General features: G+C 42.9%; 1 protein-coding gene and 1 long non-coding RNA gene across 3 annotated transcripts in view; one reads left to right on the top strand and one right to left on the bottom strand.

Moving 5' to 3' along the window:
- The window catches only part of LOC122173589 (uncharacterized), a 234488-nt gene that overhangs the window by 13297 nt on the left and 194761 nt on the right, over positions 1-26430 (bottom strand). The gene's annotated exons all lie outside the window — the stretch shown is intronic.
- LOC135982179 (uncharacterized) lies at positions 6483-9057 on the top strand. Its single transcript, XM_065587637.1, has 2 exons — positions 6483-7459; positions 8454-9057. The coding sequence occupies exons 1-2, from the start codon at positions 6883-6885 to the stop codon at positions 8927-8929; spliced, it is 1053 nt and encodes a 350-aa protein (XP_065443709.1). The 5' UTR covers positions 6483-6882; the 3' UTR covers positions 8930-9057.

Raw genomic sequence — 26430 nt, 5'->3', positions numbered from 1 at the left:
TGCTAAGGGATCACAGTCTCAAAGCAAATTCTTTCACCAGCCTTGAAAACAAAATGTTGGTTTAGCTATTTTAAAATTAAACAAAAAAAACCCCAAAAAATCGATCTTGTCTGACTTTTTTCCATATTCATAGCTTAAAGATAGCATCATGCTAGCAAATGAATTTCGCAGAGCAATTACAAGACTAGCCACAAGATTCCAAAAATAAGGAAGCTTTTGATACTTGTTCATTTTGTTATTCAGATGTCTCACTGATTAAAGTTTTTAGGATCACCAGAGACTTTAAAAGGCTGGAATTGAAATGGTAGCAATGTGAGCAAATCTCTGCATCTTGTTATAAATCTCCTTGAAATTACCTAGTTAAGTATGTGGAATGCCGCCATTTTGAATCTAACCATTTTATGTCTTTGCTGACAAAGCTATGTAATGTTTCTTATCTAAGATGGTATTTAGTGTCAGAGACAGGAAACGTAACTAATTACATCTTTAAAAAGAACAGGAGTACTTGTGGCACCTTAGAGACTAACAAATTTATTAGAGCATAAGCTTTCGTGGGCTACTGCCCACTTCTTCAGATGCATATAGAGTGGAACATATATTGAGGAGATATATATACACACATACAGAGAGCATGAACAGGTGGGAGTTGTCTTATCAACTCTGAGAGGCCAATTAAGTACGAGAAAATTTTTTTTGAAGTGATAATCAAGCTAGCCCAGTACAGACAGTTTGATAAGAAGTGTGAGAATACTTACAAGGGGACATAGATTCAATGTTTGTAATGGCTCAGCCATTCCCAGTCTTTATTCAATCCTGAGTTGATTGTATCTAGTTTGCATATCAATTCCAGCTCAGCAGTCTCTCGTTGGAGTCTGTTTTTGAAGATTTTCTGTTGTAAGATAGCCACCCGCAGGTCTGTCATTGAATGGCCAGACAGGTTAAAGTGTTCTCCCACTGGTTTTTGAGTATTATGATTCCTGATGTCAGATTTGTGTCCATTAATTCTTTTGCGTAGAGACTGTCCGGTTTGGCCAATGTACATGGCAGAGGGGCATTGCTGGCACATGACGGCATATATCACATTGGTAGATGTGCAGGTGAACGAGCCCCTGATGGTATGGCTGATGTGATTAGGTCCTATGATGATGTCACTTGAATAGATATGTTGACAGAGTTGGCATCGGGCTTTGTTACAAGGATAGGTTCCTGGGTCAGTGGTTTTGTTCAGTGATGTGTGGTTGCTGGTGAGTATTTGCTTTAGGTTGGGGCGGTTGTCTGTAAGCGAGGACAGGTCTGTCTCCCAAGATCTGTGAGAGTAAAGGATCATCTTTCAGGATAGGTTGTAGATCTCTGATGATGCGCTGGAGAGGTTTTAGTTGGGGGCTGAAGGTGACAGCTAGTGGTGTTCTGTTATTTTCTTTGTTGGGCCTGTCTTGTAGGAGGTGACTTCTGGGTACTCTTCTGGCTCTGTCAATCTGTTTTTTCACTTCAGCAGGTGGATATTGTAGTTTTAAGAATGCTTGATAGAGATCTTGTAGGTGCTTGTCTCTATCTGAGGGATTGGAGCAAATGCGGTTATATCTTAGAGCTTGGCTGTAGACAATGGATCGTGTGGTGTGTCCTGGATGGAAGCTGGAGGCATCGCTTATTAGCACAGTAGTGTCCAGGAAATGGACTGCTTGTGTGGATTGATCTAGGCTGAGGTTGATGGTGGGATGGAAATTATTGAAATCATGGTGGAATTCCTCAAGGGCTTCTTTTCCATGGGTCCAGATGATGAAGATGTCATCAATGTAGCACAAGTAGGGTAGGGGCGTTAGGGGACAAGAGCTAAGTAAGCGCTGTTCTAAGTTAGCCATAAAAATGTTGGCATACTGTGGGGCCATGCGGGTACCCATAGCAGTGCCGCTGACTTGAAGGTATATATTGTCCCCAAATGTGAAATAGTTGTGGGTGAGGACAAAGTCACAAAGTTCAGCCACCAGGTTAGCTGTGACATTATCGGGGATAATGTTCCTGATAGCTTGTAGTCCATCTTTGTGTGGAATATTGGTGTAGAGGGCTTCTACGTCCATAGTGGCCAGGATGGTGTTTTCTGGAAGATCACCAATGGATTGTAGTTTCCTCAGGAAGTCAGTGGTGTCTCGAAGATAGCTGGGAGTGCTGGTAGCATAGGGTCTGAGGAGAGAGTCCACATAACCAGACAGCCTGATGTTAGGGTGCCAATGCCTGAGATGATGGGGCGTCCAGGATTTCCAGGTTTATGGATCTTGGGTAGCAAATAGAATACCCCTGGTCGGGGTTCTAGGCATGTGTCTGTACAGATTTGTTCCTGTGCTTTGTCAGGGAGTTTTTTTAGCAGATGGTGTAGTTTCTTTAGGTAATCCTCAGTGGGATCAGAGGATAATGGTCTGTAGAATGTGGTGTTAGAGAGCTGTCTAGCAGCCTCTTGGTCATATTCCAATTTATTCATAATGACGACAGCACCTCCTTTGTCAGCCTTTTTGATTATGATGTCAGGGTTGTTTCTGAGGCTGTAGATGGCGTTGTGTTCAGCATGGCTGAGGTTATGGGGCAAGTGATGTTGCTTTTCCACAATTTCAGCCTCTGCACGTTGACGGAAGCAATCTATGTAGAAATCCAGTCTGTTGTTTCGACCGTCCGGAGGAGTCCACGCAGAATCCTTTTTTTTTTTGTAGTGCTGGTAGGGGGGATTCTGTGGGTTAGTATGCTGTTCAGCGGTATGTTGGAAATATTCTTTGAGTTGGAGACGTCGAAACTAGGATTCTAGGTCACCGCAGAACTGTATCATGTTCGTGGGTCTGGAAAGCTTATGCTTTAATAAATTTGTTAGTCTCTAAGGTGCCACAAGTACTCCTGTTCTTTTTGCGGATACAGACTAACACGGCTGCTACTCTGAAACCTGTAATTACATCTTTGACATCCAAGAGAAGAGGGGACAAAGGATACACTTTTAGAGGTCTCTTAGTATCATACAACATGTGCCCTCAGAGTAGGAAACTTTTAGTTTTATTTATTAATTATTAGGTCTGTCAAGCGATTAATCACACTGTTAAACAATAATAGAATACTATTTATATAAATATTTTTGGATGTTTTCCACATTTTCAAATATATTGATTTCAATTACAAAGTGTACAGTGCTCACTTTATATTTATTTTTATTATAAATATTTGCACTGTAAAAATAAAAGAAATAGTATTTTTCAATTAACTTAATACAAGTACTGTAGTGCAATCTCTTTATCGTGAAAGTTGAACTTACAAATGTAGAATTATGTACAAAAAGTAAATGCATTCACAAATAAAACAATGTAAAACTTTAGAGCCTACAAATCCACTCAGTCCTACTTCTTGTTCAGCCAATCGCTCAAAAGTTTGTTGACATTTGCAGAAGATAATGCTGCCCACTTCTTGTTGACCATGTCGCCCGAAAGTGAGAACAAGCGTTCACATTGCACTGTTGTAGCTGGCGTTGCAAGATATTTACGTGCCAGAGGCGCTAAAGATTCATATGTCCCTTTGTGCTTCAACCACCATTCCAGAGGACATACATCCATGCTGATGATGGGTTCTGCTCAATAATTATTCAAATCAGTACAGACCAACACATGTTCATTTTCATCATCTGAGTCAGATGCTACTAGCAGAAGGTTAATGTTCTTTTTTGGTGGTTCTGGTTCTGTAGTTTCCACATCGGAGTTTTTCTCTTTTAAGACTTCTGAAAGCATGCTCCACACCTCGTCCCTCTCAGATTTTGGAAGGCACTTCAGATTCTTAAATCTTGGGTCGAGTGCTGTAGCTATCTTTAGAAATCTCACATTGCTACCTTCTTTGCATTTTGTGAAATCTGCAGTGAAAGTGTTCTTAAAACAAACAACATCTGAGACTGCTATAACATGAAATATATGGTAGAATGTGGGTAAAACACAGAGCAGCAGACATACAATTCTCCCCCAAGGAGTTTAGTCAAAAATTTAATTCACACATTATATTTTTAAAAAGCATAATCAGCATGGAAGTATGTCCTCTGGAATGGTGGCTGAAGCATGAAGGGACATATGAATGTTAGCATATCTGGCACGTAAATACCTTGCAATGTCGGCCACAAAAGTTCCATGTGAATGTCTGTTCTCACTTTCAGGTTACATTGTAAATAAGAAGTGGGCAGCATTATCTCTCATAAATGTAAACAAACTTGTTTCTCCTAGCAATTGGCGGAACAAGAAGTAGGACTGAATGGACTTGTAGGCTCTAAAGTTGTACATTGTTTTGTTTTTGAGTGCAGTTATAAAAAAAAAATCTACATTTGTAAGTTGTGCTTTCATAATAAAGAAATTGTACTACAATACTTGTATGAGATGAATTGAAAAATACTATTTCTTTTGTTTATCATTTTTACAGTGCAAAATATTTGTATTAAAATAATATAAAGTGAGTACTGTACACTTTGTATTGTGTTGCAATTGAAATCAATATATCTGAAAATGTAGCAAAGCATCCAAAATATTTAATAAATGTCAATTGGTATTCTATTGTTTAACAGTGTGATTGAAACTGTGATTAATTGTGATTCATTTTTTTATCATGATTAATTTTTTTAGTTAATCATGTGAGTTAATTGTGATTAATTGACAGCCCTATTAATTATCATCATTATTTGTGCTTGTCGCTAGTGTGCATAGTAAGTGACTGAGGGATTAAATAACCAAAGTCCTTGTTAGAGCCAGGAATAGAATCCACATCTTCTGAATCCCAGTCCAGTGCCTTAACTGCAAGCCCATGCTTCCTGCTGTGCAAAAGGCACTAGATTGGTAGCCTGGGTCACAGAGGCAGTGCTCTCTTTCCTGCACCATACTGTCAATGTCCTCAACCTTTTTTCTAAAGGTACTGATCTTTAGGGTGAGGGAGCTGTTCCTCCTCAATGCCCATTCACTCTTTGGTCTCTCTGCCAAGACTGTCAGCAGCACCAATTGTTTGCAACTTTTATTCACGAGTACTTTACATTCTTGCCTAGGAACAAGTCACCTTAGCTCAGGAAATGCATGACCTTTTACAAAGTAGGAAATCCAATCAAAAACAGAACTGCAAGGGAGTGTGTTTGAAATTGCAACAGCAGATAAAGTTTCAATATTAAATCATCATCATCAATCTTTAGCATTTCCATAGTACCGTCTGTCCAAGGAAGCACTACAAATATTAATCAGCTACCCCAGTGAAGTGCAGTAGGTGGTATTATCAAGAATGGTAACATATAAAAGCCAGTAGGAGAACACTTCAATCTCCCTGGACATTCAATACCAGATTTAAAAGTCACCATCCTTTAACAAAAAAACTTCAAAAACAAACTTCAAAGAGAAACTGCAGCGCTACATTCATTTGCAAACTTAACACCATTAATTTGGGTTTGAATAGGGACTGGGAGTGGCTGGCTCACTACAAAAGCAATTTTCCCTCTCTTGGTATTGACACCTCCTCATCAATTATTGGGTGTGGACTACATCCACCCTCACTGAATTGGCCTTGTCATCACTGGTTCTCCACTTGTACGGTAACTCCCTCCTCTTCATGTGCCAGTATATCTATGCCTGTATCGATAATTTTCACTCCATGCACCTTGTGACAGACCCAGACCAGTGTGGTACAGGAGTCTGGTAGAGGGCAAATATACTGGTCACTGGATGAGTAGTTTTCTGTTCCCTGAGTGACCAGAGCAGGGGCTGCACTAGAGTAATCAGGAACCTGCTAGAACCAATTAAGGCAGGCAGGCTAATTAGGACACCTGGAGCCAATTAAGAAGAAGCTGCTAGAATAAATTAAGGCAGGCTAATCAGGGCACCTGGGTTTTAAAAAGGAGCTCACTTCAGTTTGTGGTGTGAGGGTGAGGAGCAAGAGGGTGTGCTGCTGGAGGACTGAGGAGCACAAGTGTTATCAGACACTGGGAGGAAGGTCCTGTGGTGAGACTAAGGAAGGTGTTTGGAGGAGGCCATGGGGAAGTAGCCCAGGCAGTTATAGCTGTCATGCAGCTGTTACAGGAGGCACTATAGACAGCTGCAGTCCACAGGGCCCTGGGCTGGAACCCGGAGTAGAGGGCGGGACTGGGTTCCCCCCAAACCTCCCAATTAACCTGGACTGTGGGTTCTTCCAGAGGGGAAGTCCTCTGGGCTGTTCCCCAACCCACATGGTGAATCTCTGAGGCAAGAAAATCCGCCAATAAGCGCAGGACCCACCAAGATAGAGGAGGAACTTTGTCACAATCTGAAGTGGGTTTTTTACCCATGAAAACTTATGCCAAAATAAATCTGTTAGGCTTTAAGGTGCCACCCGACTCCTCGTTGTTTTTGTGGGTACAGACTAACACGGCTACCTCTCTGATAGTTTTCACAAAGCCATTTGTTCTCTCCTCATGTCACTAAATACTTGGGGAGGTTGTAATAGTCTCACCTTTCTGATGGCTGGATGTTAGGCCTGGTCTACACTAGGCGTTTATGTCGAAGTTAGCGCCGTTACATCGAATTAACCCTGCACCCGTCCACACTGCGATGCTATTTAGTTCGACATAGAGGTCTCTTTAATTCGACTTCTGTACTCCTCCCCGACGAGGGGAGTAGCGCTAAATTCGACATGGCCATGTCGAATTAGGCTAGGTGTGGATGGAAATCGACGCTAATAGCTCCGGGAGCTATCCCACAGTGCACCACTCTGTTGACGCTCTGGACAGCAGTGCGAGCTCGGATGCTCTGACCAGCCACACAGGAAAAGCCCCGGGAAAATTTGAATTGGAATTCCTTTTCCTGTCTGGCCAGTTTGAATTTCATTTCCTGTCTGGACATCGTGGCGAGCACAGCAGCACTGGCAACGATGCAGAGCTCTCCAGCAGTGATGGCCGTGCAGCCTGTGAATAGAAAGAGGGCCCCAGCATGGACTGATCGGGAAGTCTTGGATCTCATCGCTGTGTGGGGCGATGAGTCCGTGCTTTCTGAGCTGCGATCCAAAAGAAGGAATGCAAAGATCTACGAGAAGATCTCTAAAGCCATGGCAGAGAGAGGATACAGCCGGGATGCAACGCAGTGCCGCGTGAAAATCAAGGAGCTGAGACAAGGCTACCAGAAGACCAAAGAGGCAAACGGACGCTCCGGATCCCATCCCCAGACATCCCGTTTCTATGAGGCACTGCATTCCATCCTAGGTGCGGCCGCCACCACTACCCCACCAGTGACCGTGGACTCTGAGGATGGGATAGTGTCCACGGCCGGTTCCTCGGACATGTTAGGGGACGGGGAAGATGAGGAAGGAGATGAGGAGGGCGAGGCAGTCGGCAGCGCTCACAACGCTGATTTCCCCGACAGCCAGGATCTCTTCATCACCCTTACAGAGATCCCCTACGAAGCGTCCCCAGCCGTTACCCCGGACACAGAATCTGGGGAAGGATCAGCCAGTAAGTGTTGTAAACATCTAAACATTTATTTTTAACAAAACAGGAATATTAACAATTAAAAGAATGGGTTGTTCATGATTAGTGTGCCCTAGGCGCTTAACGGTTTAGTCATGGGCAGTGCAAGTTTTGAAAAAAAATCTAGCAATGTCCGGTTTTCAGTGATTGTCCTGCACAAGCCGCTCTACTGTTTATTCCCTGCTACTGCAGCTACAGTAAAATGCAGTCTATATGTCTGGGGATAGAGCAGTAATCCTCCTGGGACATCTCGATGAAGCTCTCCTGAAGGTAATTTGAAAGCTGTTGCATGAGGTTCCTGGGGAGAGCGGCCTTATTGGGTCCTCCGAAGTACGACACGTTGCCGCGCCACGAGACTATCAAGTACTCGGGAATCATTGCTCTGCACAGCAGGGCGGCATACGGCCCTGGTCTTTGGAGGCTTTCCCGGAGCATTCTCTCTCTGTCGCTCTCAGAGATCCTCATCAGGGTGATGTCGCCCATGGTGACCTGCTTTGAATTAGGTAGGGGAATGTTAGTGTTGGGACTGCTTTCCCGTTCCTTTACAGAACTGTAACCGCTGGTTTGTAGCCACGCGGTGGAGGCGGGAGAGGGGCAGCCGAAAGGGATCGTTCCCGGGGACAGCCGCGAGGGGGTGGGACAGGGGCAGAGTTCCCGCTTGCTGGATTGCTGGCTGCAGGAACTGACATAGCTTTAAATGTGAAATGAGGCCAGTGGTAATATAAAAGTTTTAAACTGCCACAAGTGTACGGCTTACCATGTCTGCCTGCAACAGAAATTCCGTTGTCCTGCCCCGCTTCTCAAATGTGCTGTGCAAGACCCCAGGCACTGAATGCGAAGGCCGAGAATTCGACCTTGTGCTGAGTGTGCATGTGATAGGTGCTGTGCATGGTCTTGTTCACAGAGAAAGACTATGTTCTTTGTTCACAACTACATTTATCTTTCTGAGGAATTCACTCCCTTTTTCCCATTTCCACAGCCCCATCTGCGACTGTCTCACAACCTAGCCTGGAATCACACTCCCAGAGGCTAGCGCGGATTAGGCGTAGGAAGAAGAGGACACGGGAGGACATGTTCTCTGAGCTTATGGCCTGTTCCCAAGCCCAGGCAGCACAGCAGACCCAGTGGCGGGAGAACTTGACCCGAATGCACCAAGCCAACATGGATCGGGAGGAGAGGTGGCGGCAGGAAGACCAGCAGGCGACTCAAACACTGCTTGGACTAATGAGGGAGCAAACCGACACGCTACGGCGCCTTGTGGATGTTCTGCAGGAACGGAGGCAGGAGGACAGAGCCCCGCTGCAGTCCATCTCTAACCGCCCTCCCCCGCCACCAAGTCCCATACCCACCTCACCCAAAGTGCAAAGAAGGAGAGGCGGCAGAGTCCCTGCTAACTCTCACTCCACCCCTGCAGAGAGCTCTAGTAGCAGAAGGCTCTCATTTCCCAAAATTTGAAAAGTTCTTTCCTTCCCGCCTGACACAAGCCCCCGTCCAAGTTTCACCTCCCAATGCCATGTGTAGTTGATAATAAAAAATACGTTTCTGTTAACTACTGTTTCAATCATGTTCTTTTGGAGGAGGAGGGGAAAGGGGGTTGGTAATTGGACAGGACAGTCACCTTTGGCAGGGTACATAGTCGGGGACAGGCACAGCAGCAGGGCACATACACAGTGCAGTGATGCAGTGACTAGTTACCCTGGTTAGTCTGGGAGGTTGTTTTCATGTTATGTTGGGGGTGGGTGGGTTGCTCTGTGACTTTGTGGCGGGGGAGGGCAGTTACAGATCTTAAGCGCCGGTCCTTAGGCAGGATCACAGAGCCACACAGCAGGGGATCTGTAACCGTCCTCCCCCTGCCACAAAGTCACATAGACCCCCCATACACACAGTCCCGATCAGGAGGGGTGACAGGCTCCGTTGAAACAACCATCCCACTGCAGCGGAGCCTGTCAATCCTTGAGTTTAGAAGCTGCATTCGCGTCACTACACTACACCCGCTCCGCACCACAGTCTGCGTCCCAGTTTTAAAAAATTCCCGCGAAAACAGTATTAAAGAAAACGGTGTGCTTTAACAAAGTAGAACTATTTTTATTTCGAAACGTGTGTTGGAAGGGGGGTGAAGGGGGTATGTAACTGGGTAGGATAGTCAACATTAACTGGGTAAAGAAACGGGGGCAGGTTTAGCTTCTCAGTACACAAACTTTAAAGTCACAGGTTACCCTGCTCACTCAGGAACTTTGCTTTCAAAGCCTCCCGGATGCACAGCGCTTCCCGCTGGTCTCTTCTAATCGCCCGGCTGTCTGGCTGTGAGTAATCAGCAGCCAGGCTATTTTCCTCAACCTCCCACCCCGCCATAAAGGTCTCCCCCTTGCTCTCACAGAGATTGTGGAGCACACAGCAAGCTGCTATAACAATGGGGATATTGGTTTCGCTGAGATCACAGCGAGTCAGTAAGCTTCTCCATCTCCCCTTGAGATGGCCAAAAGCACACTCCACCACCATTCTGCACTTGCTCAGCCGGTAGTTGAAGAGTTCTTTTTCAGTGTCCAGGGCGCCAGTATAGGGCTTCATGAGCCAGGGCATTAGCGGGTAGGCTGGGTCCCCGAGGATGACTATAGGCATCTCCACATCCCCAACAGTTATTTTGTGGTCCGGGAAGTAAATACCTTGTTGCAGCCGTCTAAACAGACCAGAGTTCCTGAAAACACGAGCGTCATGAACCTTGCCCGGCCATCCCACGTAGATGTTGGTAAAACGTCCCCAGTGGTCCACCAGTGCTTGCAGCACCATGGAAAAGTAGCCCTTTCGGTTAATGTACTGGCTGGCCTGGTGGTCCGGTGCCAGGATAGGGATGTGAGTTCCATCTATGGCCCCACCGCAGTTTGGGAATCCCATCGCTGCGAAGCCATCTATGATCGCCTCCACGTTTCCCAGGGTCACTACCTTTGGCAGCAGTACATCAACGATTGCCTTCGCTACTTGCATCACAACAACCCCCACGGTAGATTTGCCCACCCCAAACTGGTTCGCGACTGACCGGTAGCTGTCTGGCGTTGCAAGCTTCCAGAGGGCTATGGCCACTCGCTTCTGTACACTCAGTGCAGCTCGCAAGCGGGTGTCACTGCGCTTCAGGGCAGGGGACAGCAACTCACAAAGTTCCAGGAAAGTTCCCTTCCGCATGCGAAAGTTTCGCAGCCACTGGGATTCATCCCAGACCTGCAGCACTATGCGGTCCCACCACTCAGTGCTTGTTTCCTGTGCCCAGAATCGCCGTTCCACGGCATCAACATGACCCATTGCCACCGTGATGTCCTCGGCGCTGGGTCCCCTGCTTTCTGAGAGGTCTGTGCTACTCTCAGACTTCAGGACATCACCGCGGTGCCGTAGCCTCCTCGCCTGACTTTTCTGCATCTGCCTCAGGGAAACCTTTATGATAAGCTGCGAGGCGTTGAGAGCGGCCACAACTGCAGCGATGGTCGCAGCGTGCTCCATGCTCGCAGTGCTGTGGCGTCCGCGCTGTCACTGACTAGAAAAGTGCGCGAACTGATTTCCCGCCAGCGCTTTCAGGGAGGGAGGGCGGGAGTGATGGACGGATGACGACAGTTACCCAAAAGCACCCTCGACTCATTTTGTTACCCAGAAGGCATTGCCGGCTACACCCAGAATTCCAATGGGCAGAGGGGACTGCGGGAACTGTGGGATAGCTGACCACAGCGCACCGCTTCGAATGTCGACGCTTTCGCCGTTAGTGTGGACGCACAAAGTCGAATTACTGTCCTTAGTGTGGACACACACGTTCGACTTTGCAATATCGATTCCAAAAATTCGATGCAAGTAAAATCGAACTACTCTCGTAGTGTAGACAAGGCCTTAGAAAGAGGAGGTCGGTGCTAATACTAATATTTCTGACAGCTAGCAAAGATTCTTCTTTAGCACATGTTGAGACCTGAAGGATCCCAGTTGTGACAAATAACCACAATGGAACCAAGTGAAGAAACATCAAAATGAGGAAATTCCTTCACTGGATCTTTGCACACTTCATTGCGGCTCTCAATCCTGAACAGCAACAACTCCTGCTGTTCCAATTCACCCAACATACCTTGACAGAATGCATCTGTTATGTAGTTATTTTTAGGGATTTTTTTTTTTAGGAAAATATTTGTTTTAAACATTTATGCACTGGTGTGAAAATATAAGGCTGAACAATGAAGGACGATAGTGCTCACTCACCAGCAAAAACTAAGAACTAGAAGCCGAGTTGTGTAATAACCAGACAATTTATCAGACTCATGCCTCTCTTCTACTTCTTTTCTTTAGTTGTGTTTATTGCCAGTTTTCCTTTTTTTCCCCCCTTTTTTCCATAAACGAAACAAATAAAGTTAAGAAAATTCAATCCCAATTACAGATGGGCTGCAATCAAAACCCCAGATCCAAACACCCCCTTTTGGGGAAGGCTAGATCTCATCCAGATAGGAAGTATGTAGCATCCCCCCCTGGTCCTGATTATATAAACATTTAGGGTATCCAAGTAACTTTATGTATAGTAAATAGCCCCACTGAAACCAATGGGACTACTCACTGTGCATAAAGTTCAGAGTTCATAGATTCACAGAGTTTAAGGCCAGAAGAGACCTTGGGTAGGTTGTACGCGTCCTCACAAGGAGTACTTCCACTGACCTAAGAGGGAAAGTGTGGGGAGCTGAGAGCTTGGTCTCTCAGCTCCGCTGGCAGCTCCCTGCTGGGAGTCTGGCTGCCCCACAGGCTTCCGGGCTCCCGGCAGGCTGCCCCCCCCACCACTACTTTGGATCTCCATTCCCCGCTGGGAGTTGGGGAAGCCGCCCAGGGCTTCTTGCTCCCCATTCCCGGCTGGGAGTGGGTGGAGGGAACTCCCTGGGGCTTCTTGCCTCCCTGTTTCCCACCAGGAGCAGGGTCCAGCCACCCAGGTTCCTCACCCTAGCTCCCAGCCAGGAGTGGGGTCCAGCCGCCCGTAGCTCCCAACAAGTAGTGGGGTCCATTCTCACCCCAGCTGCCATCCGGGAGTAGGGACCACCTGCCCAGCTCTCCAGGGGACCTGGGGGTAGCTGGGCCATAGCTGCCCAGCTTTCTTGACAATTTCATGGCTCCCTGTAAGTAACGGAGTGTCTACACCAGTGGTCACCAATCGGTTGATCGTGATCGACTGGTCTATCCTAGAGGATCTCCCAGTCAATCGCGATCTCCAGCAGCGCAGTGTGGCTGCCACTAACGCAGACTCCTTGCCTACCTCGGCCCCACACCACTCCCAGAAGCGGCCAGCACAGCCCCTTGGCCCCAGGGACGGGGGTCAGGGATCTCCCTCCGTGCACTGCTCCTGCCTGCAAGCACCACCCCATTGGCCAGGAGATCTGCGGTGGCAGTGTTTGCAGAGAGGGGCAGTGCGCAGAACCACGTGCCCCCCGCCCCCCCAGGGCCGCAGGGGCACATTGGCCCCTTCTGGGAGCAGTGTGGGACCAGGGTGGGCAGGGAGCCTGCCTTAGCCTCACTGTACCTGCTGCCGACTGGGAACTGCTGAAGGTAAGTGCTGCCCGGCGGGAGGCCGCACTCCAACCCCATCCCTGAGCCCCCCCCAGAGCCAGCACCCCATATGCGAATAGCGTAGCTGAATTCAACGTATCGGAGCCGACTTACCCCGCTGTCAGGACGGCGGCAAAATCGACCTCCGCGGCTCCCCGTTGACGGCGCTTACTCCCACCTCCGCTGGTGGAGTAAGAGCATCGATTTGGGGATCGATTGTCGCGTCCCGACGAGACCCAATAATTCGATCCCCGAGAGATTGATTTCTACCCGCCAATTCAGGCGGGTAGTGTAGACCTAGCCTAATAAGCTGCCTTATGTCATCCTAACTCTGTAGTGTAGACCAGGCCTGAGATGGGAGGGTTTCCCACTTCAGGATCTGCAGGATCATCTGTGGCTGTGGAGGTTTGACTGCACAACTCTGGCCAGACTCATTGGTAGTTGAGAACTTGCTCAGAATTTGCATTCATTTTTCCACCCAAGACACACATTGCAGATGCAGATCTGAGTATTTGAATCTTTGCAATCAGCTAGTTTGAGGCATATGTTCTCAGATCTGTGTCCCCATCTGAACTATGGGTGCAAAAATTGCCCCAGCTAAAGGGAGAACATCTTTCTGAAAACGTACCCTTATACTCAGACTATGGTAACATTCAGATTTTAAGCAATAAATGATATTGAGTAGATCTGGTTGAAAATTGTGAACTTAATTTTGTTGTTGAAAGTATCCTATTTTTTAAACAAAAAGTTTCACAAATGTTTTGCAATTTTTTTTCAAAATAAAGTTATGCTCAATAAAGTAAAAATGTAAATCCTCCTACAGTTTGATATAATTTATACAATCTCTATCGAGAGAAACAAGGAATGCAATAATACAGAACATACCCAAAGCCAAATCTGGAAGTCTTCCCTCAGGCAAAGGAGAATTAATGCCTGAGAAAAGCCTGAGTAGAAACTCAGTATTTATTCAATCGCATGAACAATAATTAATAGAAAAATATTTACATATTCATGTGTGTGTTTGTGACATTTCTTTAAATCAAAACAATTCTGTGAAAATAGCAGTTAGTTATATTTTTAGAAGACAAAATGAGAAATACCTGGTAAGGCTGACATTTCGTTAACCTCTATAACAAACCATACACTTATTCAACATCACTTATAGCATGTCACATTGCTCCAATGTTATGTGATCATGTAATGAAAGATACTATCATAAAATGTAATATGCACAATGGGGACAGAATTAAGGTTAACATGGGAGTCTTAATTCTGAATTTCCTGACGCTTGTGGGTTTAAATCTCAAACTTAACATTGAATTAACATATATTTAATTGAGTGAGAAAGGGTAAGAAAGGGTATATTAAAAGCCTTTATTAGTTAAAGATGAGTATTTCCCAATGAACACATTTTACCCGTTCATTTTTCATTCCAAGTTTTCTTTGGAATTGAAAACTAACTTCTCCAGTCGCTCTGCACTGAGTTTCCTTAAGATTGGGAGCTCGGCATGACAGTATTCATCTTCATATTCAGTACAGCAATGGACTTCATCTTACTTAGACAGAACCTATGCCCATTAAAGTCAATTGCAAAACTCCTATTGGCTAGAAGGGAGCAGAATATGGCCCTAGTAATTTAGATATGTATTAAATATTTTGAACTATTTAAGTAAGTACAGCAAATGATTTCTGGCAACAAAAGCTATACAACTGATTGGGGCTGCTATGACAGCTTGTCAGGAAAGAAGTTTATTTCCTTTAGTTCATTTAATTCATAGAAGTGTAGAATTTCAAGAATAGAAAGAACATATCCAGGAACATTATAGCTTCTCCCCGCCCACCCCCATATCAATCAGTTTTCATCAGAAGACTTCACATTGTGTAAGATTTTAACTCCTCTGTAGCAATTTTAATCATCACCAGAATATTGGGGTCTTTTATAATCATTATTTGATCGTATTGTCCCATTTTACCCTCTCTTCTGGAAAAATACCCTTTTTTAACTATTGTTTAAAGATTCACTAGTGTCTCTTGGAAAAGGTGGTAAACCAGGTGTGTTTGGAGACTATTCTACTGAATTGCCTAATTTTTTAAACATTTTTTTAGCAAGTGGCAGGACTCATCAGAACAGGCCTGATTCAAAGCTCACTTAAGTCATTGATCTCATTGGGTTTTGGATCAGACCCTATATATTTCAGCTGTAGAATACATTGGCGTTTCACCAGAGATGCTCATTTTAAAGAAATAAACCAACCCCAAAAATATGATACTGTGATGGAAATTTCTAAAGTTGCAATTTTTATGGCATTAACTTCCAGATTTTGGTTGTCTTCATAAAAATACTGTTGGAGATGAAGTTCTCTGGAGGCAGCTCTCCCTTCTAGTATGGCTTTTTTAGTAAGCAGTAATTGAAAAGCCTGATTGATAAGAGGAATATTTTGGATCTAGTTTCCAAAAGGAAGTCACTTTTATTTTGGAGCTAGAAACCAGGGTGTCGTGTAGCACAGTCAATTGTCCTCTTAGAACCCCACTGGGAAATCAATAGAGTTTTATGATGTTAGCTGGAGCTTTGTGTAAACACTATAACATTTTATGATGGGAAACAGTACTTTGCTTTTAATGTAAAAATGGCATTGATTAGAGGGTTTTAGGTATTGTGTGGCTGAATTGTTGGGGACAGTTAAAAGGGCAAGTATTGTGGTTTGAAAACTGTGTAACCCAAGAAGAGATCATTCATTATTTTCTTGTTCATTCAAAACAATGCAAATTTTGGGGCTTTGTAGCAACCAAGGTAATAAAATGGATTTTGATTTCTAAGAATATACTCTTAGCAGATTATTTATATTAAAAATGATTAGTTGTACATTCATTTTATTATATTCTGAATATGTATCAGAAAGTACATTTACCAAGCTACTTCATGGCCAACATTTGGGGTGTTTTTCTCTCTCAAGGCTCACACTCATTTTCTCTTTTCTGCTGTTTATTTCTCATATCCATAGCTTTATGATAACATAGATTACAAGGCAACACATATTCTAGACATGAGCCAGATCAAACCTCAGCAGGTGGGAATCACTAGCAATTCTCAGATCTGGAGTTTGGATTTCTTATCCAAATGCAAAGAAATGTCCATTACTGAGTTCTCAGCCTTTGCCCACACACAAATTCAAACTCTCACATTTTTCTTTCTTTCCCATAAGGCATCACTTTTATCTCCCAATATCCCATATCCCCAAATCCTTTGCACTATTTCAGTCAAAGACACCATAATAATGTGTTATTTTTAAGTCCATTCAGTGCATACACGTTTTATAATTTCATATTTTAAAAGAATAGCAAAAAGCTATAGGTGGGATTTTCAAAAGTGCTCAGCACTAGCTTAACTGTCCTCCCATTTAAGTCAAGTGGAGTTTACCATTGATTTCAGTGAGTACAAAGTTGCCCAGTGCTGGGTGCTTTTGAAAATCTCATCCTACAACTACGCACAAGATGAAGAGTTAAAAGTTGCATATTCCCCAGTGCCCTGGGCTAGATTGTGCCTTTAGGGTACAGCCCTGAGTAAGGGGTGGTACCAAACCACTCTGCCCCAGGGGTAGCTCGAGGAGAGACCGTGCCTGAAGGAGGCACAATCCCACTCCAAGCTTCCTGATATGCAAGAAAGAGTATGCTGGGTCACCATTCCTTAGGCTACTCCCCCAACACAGAGATGGGGTGGGGCTATAGCGTCCCTGTAGATGCCCATCCTCTGTAGGCCAACATGCATCTCTGGAATGCATGAAGGGAGCAGTCCCTGTGCACCGTACAAGCTTAGAGATTGCAGTTGTGACTGGTATTTGCATGGGTGCTAAGGTGCCTTGAGCCCTCTGTGTTAATTCCAGCCACTAACATATCCTACATATGCAATAAACTTAATAAGTGTGGTTCTTGATGTTCAGAAGGTTAAATGCTAGTTTCACAACCAGAAACAATTGGAAGAAAAATATTAAAAGGTCAGATTCTATAAAATATTTCAGGACCCCCTTCCCCCAAAATCATTTTTGACCCAGTTTATGGTTGCAACTTGCTACAACAGAAAAAAGTAAACAAACCCCCAAAACACTGGTTTTCATACATTGTGAAAAGAGCATTACTAAGGTCTTTGCCCATCCAGCCTAAAATAAAGCTAGCATTGGCAGGCAGATGCAGCTCAGATATGTAACATTTTATGTACTGTAAACATAAATCAGTGAAACACTCATACTTGTGCAGACATACCCACATATTTCTCACCACATAAAGCCTGTTAAGAAGATCTCAAGGTTCAACGTTCATTAAACATTTGTGTGTAACTCTTCCACTTGGAATCAAAGTAGCTTTTTAACTACACTCCAGTGCATTGAGAAAGACAAGTCAAAAAGTCTTTTGATACTTTTTTTTTAAAGAATAGTTTCAGTGTAAGTCAGTCTATTTTTTTAACATTTTTATCTGATTATTTGGTTAAAAGATTAGAAACTAAACCTTTTATTTATCCAGGGCACAGAACTTGCAGCTGCAAGACAAGCAAGCTTCCTCATGCTGCCCTTCCGAGGACCTCAGCTCTGACCTGCAGGGACCACCCTTATTAGAGGTGAGAGGTAACTCAGGCTCCACTCTTGCTTAGTCTGGGCCTCCCCTAAGCAGAAACTTTGGTGTTTTATGAGCTGATCACATATCGGTGAGGGACAAAGCTGAGGGCTTCACATAACATTTGAGTCGAGGTGGAAAGCCAGCATTTTATCACTAAGCCACCCATGTCCTAATTGTGATCCCCATTTATTTAAGAACACACATAAAAATACATGGGCCAAATTCTGTCTTCATTTGCACCCTGGGCACATGGCTGCCTTGACATATATCCTCTCAGTGGAGTTAAATGCAGAATAAGTCAATGAAGAATCTGACCCAGTTTATTTGATTTGATTTCTTAATTTGCCTCACTGAGTTTTAATTTACCCAGGAGATCAATTTCTCTTTGGATGTTAAAAAAATCCACTTACATGTCAAAAAGTCTCCCTATTATACAACAGAACTGAAATAACATTTTAAAAACTTCAGGCTAAGTAAGATTTTGTCCTTTTGAAAAATCTAGGCCTTTTGGAAGCTGATTAATTTTTAAGATCTTAAGAAGCCATATGCAGTTGCTTTAAATAGCAATGAAAGGCTGATTCAAGTTGTTAAATTTTATGTTGTGTGTAATGTTGTAATTGATGTCAAGCCTTTCCTATATTCTTCTCACTGACATTGGGCAGTCTCCTGAACTCAAGGAGCTCAATTACAAGAATCCAGACCAAGTAATAGAGCCATGAAATGGATGGCAGAATGAGCATTTATTGCTAAGAATGAGAAGTTAAAATGCAAAATAATTAAGCCTTAGCCAAATTTAGCCAGTTTCTCCCCCATCCATTTATTTTGGTGGATAATTGGGTGTATTAGGTATTTCATTGCATGCTGTTTCTCCTGTAAATGCATATAAAACTTTATTACCCTTGTAAAATACACGCTGTGAATTCTGATGCTTCTGTGTGTTTGGGAGAACTTAATTGTTCCCTTTGCAGGAAAGCATACTTACCTAGATCTTTAACTGAACAAGCAGCTTCCAAAACAACTGCTGCTTAAAAGCAGTGCACCAGACTTGCAATAGAGCACTATCGTGGAAAAGGCAAATCCAACTTATAGCTCAAAAAACCAGTGTCTTCCCTTCTCTCAGAGGATTTATTAAGTTAGTGCTTTGTCTACCTCTTGTTGTTATTTTTGTGATTTCCTTTCTTAACAAGCCTAAGAAAATTATAATCATTTATGATGTCAATTCTGGAAGCATGTAAATGCCTGAGTAACTTCATCTGTGAAAGTCCTACTGTTGCGTTCAATGGGACTAGTCAAGTGTTTGATGTTACTCACATGCCAGTGCTAAATTAGCTTTTAAAAAAGGAGGGGGGAAAGAGTAGAGACAAAAGAAAAAGTCATAGAGAGAGAAGTATAATGGATAGGTACCAAGAATATGCAAGTAAAACATTTACAAAGGCCTCACCTTCCACTGTCACCGTGCCAGCCTTCATTCCATTGTAGGTGACTGCCCATTCTCTGACGTATAAAACTGCACTGCAGCATCGTCTTTTATCTGTAGTACAAAATCCATAGGCCCAGTCCTACAAACCCACAGGGATGCACAGGAATAACCCTTCCCATTGATGTCAATGGGATTACTCCCATGAGTAAGTCATTGAGTAAGGGTTTGCAGGATTGGGCCCCAGATAGGTCTATGGAGGCCACGCTCAAGCATTTGCCTTAGGCACACAGCTGTCAATTTTAAATCAGTGTGTATCCTGATTTTTTAACCTTGGCACTAAAATATCAGTTCCAGGCACTCCTGCCCACTGCTTGAAGTTAGAGGCTAATTATTTCTCATCCTGTTAGCTGCCAGATCTCACAAGAAATGTAGTGTATATTTCCCAGAATATATCCCTCTTTAGTTGTGATGCCAAGGTAGTGCACTTCTGATTCCATAAATCCTTTGGACAGTTAATAAATATCTATAGGTAGAAAAGGGCAGCTGTTTCTCGCCTGATCCTAAAATCTTAAAATGTCAAAACCAGCAGGACAGTCACCCCTTCAGACCTTTAATTTCACCCTTAGCAGATCTGATTTGTTGGAGGAAGTAACAGTTTACACATTGCAAAAATAAATGGTGCAGCAGGCGATCGTACACAGTAGGAGGTGTGAAAAATGGGGAGGGGGAAGTGACACTGATGGAAACAATCAACTAATGCAGAATGAAAGCACTTTTCCTGCTCCAAGTGGAACTAAAAGGAGCCTCAAACACCTTAAACTAAAACAGAAACACAAACAACCAAATTGTTTTATTTTTTGCAAAGCCCGTTTGCAAGAGCAGTTGAAATCACACATATTTATCCAGACAAAAACTAAAATTTCTGCATCCAGAACATACAATCAGTTTCAAATTCCTGTATATTTAAAAGGGTGACATTTGTTCGTCTGCCTATCCAGTGTATCTCCAGAAACCACAAATTCACAACCTGGGCCCTCACTAACTGAATAGAGGATTGAGTTTATACCTACCTTGTATCGCACTGTGCACAAGAAATGTGGGATGCATCAGTTGTGTGTCTAAAACAAAGCAGTATTGCAGTAATATTATTTCAGCACAACATGACTCATATCTTATGACTATCTGGCAAAAATGTGACTGTGTATAATGCCATTATAAGGCAGAGATGGTGGGTCCAAATGCTTATGTCATTTGGATTCAATGGGCCATCATTTGGATTTCATTCTGTTCTTGATGACACCAGGGTAAGCAAGATCAGAATTTGGCCCAATGAGACAATTGTACGTTACAGGAACACTTCCAAAGGTGGTAGGCCCAGTATGTGACACCCAAGCCCAGGCCATTGAACTCAAATACATAGTTCAGTGATGGTTTTTCCTTAAAAATAAATAAATAAAAATGATGAAATATCAGTAGCCTTGCCCTCAATAGCAGTCCTTGGAACCAATGCGTGTTCATGCCTGGGAAGAGCAAATTCATTAAGGAAGGACATCAGTCTGAAAGATCTAATGGATTAATATAATTAATAACATTGTTTTAAAAAAGCATTCTGTGAATTACACATTAGTAATGTTCTGTTAAATAAGCCCCAAGTTAATGTTAAAAACATAGAGTTAAATGATGCCTATCTCTGCACACCTTTTGGAAACATCCTATAAATATATATAAAATCTTTCTATAGGCTTTGCCTTTAAACCATGTCATAACAGAGAATTAGATCCCTGCAGCAGAATTCTACAGACTGTTTTAAAAACCCATAGAAAACATCTAATTCTCTAACAAATTATAAGGCTTTTTTAAGAGTCATTTCTAAGGAATACTCCTAAATGTCTGTAGAAACCTATTGGTTTCAACCCTATGCATTTCTATAGGACTTTTCCATTGGGATTTATGACACTAAAGGAAAGAAAAGACATGGGGAACCTTGCCCTCAGTGCACCCATGCAGCAGTCAGCCATGCTTTTTAGCTCCCAAGAACACAACAGGGAAAGGGACTGGCAGGGTAGTGGAATAATCATTGCCTCACCCCTCTGCATACAAGCATGATTCTCCTGCCATGAGCACAGGCTATATCTTGGCAGAGGTGTAGCAAGAGCGAACTCTCCTTACACTTCCTCTGCACCCTGCCTTTGCTTTGGAACCCTTATGTCTGATATAAGCATAATTGACCACATCCCAAGCTGGTGTAGACAGACAATCTGGGCCCATTAACATCTGATGTTAATGTGTCCCGATGCCTCCAACCATCATGATTCTAGTTGTGCACTGTCTCCACTCCTCGGTAAGGTATAATGCAACTCATAATATGGTACTGAACCAGTTAATTATTGTATATAATCGATATTTGAGAGAATGAGGTATGACAATTACACAAACAATATGTGCTACATATGGATTAAACCTCAATAAATGTTTTAAACTTTGTAGTAATTAAATGATACTTAATTTTACCACATTAATTTACGCTTTCTATTGAAGTCATGGGCTTAAATTTAGGCATGTGCTTAAATACCTTCCTGAATCAGAGGCTATATGCACATTTTGGAAACAAAGTATAACCATGCCAGAAAATATACTAAAATAAAGTCGTTATTGAGCTGGGTATCTATCAGCATTATATATTTCCACATGCTGGCTGTGTTCAAAAATAAATAGCCCATGAAAATAAGTCTAAAAATCTTATATAAATAAATATGATCGCAGTTAAGATTATAATTAAACCAAGGATGTGGTTAGAGTTATAATGCTCATGGAGAGAATACTTCTTAATTCTGGAGGGTTTTTTCAAAAATACATTAATATTATATTTTTAGCACAAAACAAAGCTAAAGAGAGAACTGAAAATGGATGAAATACCATTTTTATATATATTTGGCAGAGCATGTTCTTGGTACCGATCTATTATACTGGTCTAATTACTTTAGTTTTCTTGTGAACTCCTTCAGTGTAAACAAACTCTGTTAGTGTCCTTTAGCTGTGGGCTTCAAAAGACCTACAATTACTAATTTTATTGCTCAGTGTTACAAGATGATGGTATCTCAGGAGAAGGTGACAGTGAGTTAACAGATAGGTCCCCAAGGGCAACTGGCCCAGACCTACAGACTCCCTTCTCCAAACAGAGAAACAGGCACAATTAGCAACTTTCAAAATGATAAATCTCTTTACTTCACTAACCCAGCCTAATGGACTCCCTTTCATTCACATTTTGGTACTAATTAACTCATAACATTTGGCTTTGTCTCTTAAGACTCTGTAGTTTTTTAGATGGCATCTCTGACAACAGCATGCAATGGCAAACACAAATAATGTCAGAACAAACCAATTACAAAGTGAATGAGTCTGCAACTCTCTCCTGGTAAACCATCAGGAAGCACAAGTATATTGACTCCTGGTATCTATCTATTTTAGGGTTTTCTGTAGTGGCCATCATCATAGTATCTAAACACTGGTAGTAGGCAGAGATAAGGGTGAAGATTAGATTGCCAAAAGTCATCAAATTGTCCTCATATCTGTCTATTTCTAAAGTGCTCATCACCATAGTATCTAGTCATTAGAACTTTGTTATAAAAGGGATGTCCAATAATATAGACCACTTAGGTATTTTTTTTAAATAGAGAAGGGCTGAGGTTCTAATATTGGATCTAGATCTGATTAAGGTTAGGCTGGGAGTTAGTTTTGACACTAGATTAGAGCTAGCACTTTTAATGAAGCTAATTACTTCAGGTATATTCAAGGAAACTTGAGGTTTCAGTTTTCATCCATCTCTCCTTTTGACGTCTGTCATCTGGAGAAAATGTGTGTCAAGCACAGATACTTAATGATCCATTTCTATTATTGTGCCATGGAAGTCTGCTTAGGAATCTGTGCACCAGTTTGGATAAAATAAGGATTAGCTTGCACCTTTACCTGAAACTTGCACCAAACCTTTTTGGAGGCTTGAAAGAATCTGGATATACTCTACAAGTCTTTTGTCTCTTCACTTCATGATATCAGGCAGAAGCACCAAAATACCATTAGAAAAGCTTTTCTCCTTGAGTTGTGTGGAAGGCATGATATAGAAGAGCCTACAGGAGGAGCAGTGTTGCCTGGGAAATACCATGGTGACATTTACAGAGTTACTGACCTATTCTATGAGAAGGGCAAGGGACACATCACTCCAAGTGTGCAGATATCCCACGGTCCCTTGGCATTTCCTGAGTGTTACTCGTACTCCTTAGGTCTTTCATTCTTCTCTGCAGCACAAATTCTGAGGCAGCTAAGATGCCATGGCCCTGTTGCCCCTTTCTAGTCCACCATCCTCCACACACACTGCAGAGTGTGACTGTAATAATTCTGACTATGTCAGAATTAACCTCAGCAGAAAATTTTCCACAAGTTTACCAGGGAAGGTATTGCATAGAGTAGACATACTCTCTATATCCCAGAACCCTGGCCACATTGTGTTCATACACAGGGGTTTTCATGGCTTTAAAAGGGAATAATGGCACTTGGTCTCCAGTTCTTCCCCTCCCCCGTACAATCATACAGTTGTTTGACTAGTATTTGGACACTTATGCCCTTCATGCTCGAAGTGGAGGGAATGATGTGTCCTCCAGTTTGTATCAGAAATTTCATGAAAGAAAGTGTTCTCATTTGATTTCTAGAAATGAATCAGAATAAAATGCCTTGATATGAATCCCACATAATTTTGTTTGTGTGATCCTTGGTAAGTTGTTTTAGTGGTTAATTACTTTAACAATGAAAAATGTATGCCTTATTTCCCATCTGAATTTATCTAGCTTCAACTTCCAGTCATTGGATGTTATACTTTTCCCTGCTAGACTGAAGAGCCTGTTATTAAATACGTGATACTTGTGTAGGTACTCACAGACTGCAATCATGTCACCCCTTAACCTTCTCTTTGTTAAGCTAAATACATTGAGTGCCTTGAGTCTATCACTGTAAGGCAGGTTTTTTAATCCTTTAATCATTCTCTTGGCTCTTCTCTGAACCCTCTCCAATATGTCAACATCCTTCCTGAATTGTGGACACCAAAACTGGGCAGTGTTCCAGCAGCAGTCTCACCAATGCACAATACAGAGGTAAAATAACCTCTCTACCCTATTCAAGACCCTCCTGTTTATGCATCCTAGGACTGCATTAGCCCTTTTAGCCACAGCAACTGGAAGCTCATGTTCAGCGGATTATCCAACCAAATCTTTTCTGAGAGTCGCTGCCCCCCAGGATAGTGTAAGTATGACCTACATTCTTTGTTCCTTACATTTAGCCATATTACAACACATATTATTTGCTTGCACCCAGATTACCAAGCGATTCAGTTTGCTGTTTTAGTGACCTGTCCTCTTCATTATTTACCACTCCCTCAATTTTTGTGTCATCTGCAAACTTCATCAGTAATGATTTTGTGTTTCCTTGTTCTGGGTCATTAATAAAAATGTTCAGCATAGAGCCACTCGTCATTAATTTGTCTAGCACTGAATACTTACTATGGGCCACCTTAATCAGTGGCATGGAAGGCAAAAGAAGTTGTGAATCTTAGCTTCCCAACATACTAATCTGTTCAGCAGAAAGTTTAGCCAGCCAATGGAATTTATGTTTCTCTTCCATTAAAGCCATGGCTTTAGTAAACTGAAGGGGAAGAAGAGGTCTCCTCCCTCAGTATCTCTTTGCATTTGATTCAGCAGGTGGTTTAAATTATAATCTAAGTCGTCAACTCAGTCTTCAAAATTTAGAGCCCCTGAGGTCAAAGAGTGAATGGGCACGGAGAGTGAATTACTTTTTCACTCTGAGGAGGGACTATCCCTGGTGCAGGGTTCACTAATAACAGTGGAGTGGGAGTGGGGAAGCCAGAGATATCCTAACAAATACGAAAGAGAGGTCTACAAAATTAATGACTAGCCACATCAGATAAGCAAGAGATGGGAATTGGAGTGTAACAATGATAGACTAGAGACCAGAGCAAGGACCATCAGCAAAGATGAGGAGCAAAAGATTTGACAGCCTCTGCAGGACGTACTCGATCATGTTTGTTATAAGACAGGAATGTTCAGCAACACCACGCTGAGGTCTTCATCCAGCAGTAAATCAAATGTGATGCCACTTATATACCCTCCAATCTGAAACAGAGAAATAGGTACAACTTGGCTGAAGGACCCAAGCCTGCAAACCCAATGAACACATAAAATTCAGGGATAGCTCCACATGTGAAGATTTTGTAGGATCAACTTATTAGATTTTAAGCATCTGCGGCCAGGTGGGGTCAATTCTCCATTGCTGCATTCCTGCACTTAGCTCAGAAAAAGAGCAGGGATGGTGGCTTTAAACCACCCTTGAACTCCCCATATTTTTCAAGCTACTTGGCCCTCAGCATAAATGAAAGTAGCCTCAGGACTGCTCTAACTTATATTCTGGCTGCAACCATCAACCACAGGCCAGTTGTAGTCTGCCAGTCCAGAGTACCCCGAAAGCTGTGGGCTTGGACACACCCCTCCACATTCCCTTGGTATGCCCCACACATCAGGGCTGCATGGGGGGAAGGGGAGTATAGGACCATCATAGTAGCTCTATGCCAGGGATATTCCACAGGACCACTTATAGCCCCTTTCCACAGTTCTACCACCTAAGCAGTTAAAATAAATGAGGGTGTGATGAAGTCCCATGTCTTGTACAACACTGAGCATGTCATGGGCACTCTATAACTGGCAAAGAATAGGTAGCTAAGTAAATGACAATAGCTTGTGAGCATCTCCTGTGTTAAGTGAGAGTGAATGTCATTCACTCTCACTTAACACAGGAGATGCTCACTGTGTTAAGTGAGGGAACAGAGACCATCTCTCACACACCCCAAAAAAACTTTAACTTCAAGACATACAATCTAGTAAGAATGATTTTAAATAAATATATCTGTATTTCCTTGTTTGTGAGTGAACCTCTAAAAGTGGAGTTACAGGGGCAAGACACAGTACTGGGAAACCAGTATATTTAATTACTGATGTATCTGATAGATACCCTGATTCAGAGGCATTATGCCTGTACAATACCTGCAGATGGAGAGAATTTAATCCTTTCCTGAGGATCTATTACACTGACCTTTCTCAAAGGCTCTGTACGAAAATTTAGAAAAGCCTGTCACTGCATAAGAGCATCGGGGATATTTCCTGAGCACATTTAATCAGTTTCCTATCTGTAAAATGCAACTATAACCCAGTAGTGTGTGTGTTACAAGTTCTCCTCTATGCCAGTCCACAGAGGATATCCCCTAGCTATGGGGTGGGCAAACTTTTTGGCCCGAGGGCTGCATCGGGGTTGTGCAACTGTA

This window comes from Chrysemys picta, chromosome 3 (genome assembly GCF_011386835.1).
Source record: "Chrysemys picta bellii isolate R12L10 chromosome 3, ASM1138683v2, whole genome shotgun sequence".
In the NCBI taxonomy this organism is placed as follows: domain Eukaryota; kingdom Metazoa; phylum Chordata; order Testudines; family Emydidae; genus Chrysemys; species Chrysemys picta.
This window is presented reverse-complemented; position numbering and strand designations above follow the sequence as displayed.

Excerpts from the sequence above, each read along its gene's own strand:
- LOC135982179 (XM_065587637.1), top strand. The coding sequence starts at position 6,883 with ATGCAGAGCTCTCCAGCAGTGATGGCCGTGCAGCCTGTGAATAGAAAG. Across the intron at positions 7,460-8,453 it reads ATCTGGGGAAGGATCAGCCA|CCCCATCTGCGACTGTCTCA; the intron begins GTAAGTGTTGTA and ends CCATTTCCACAG.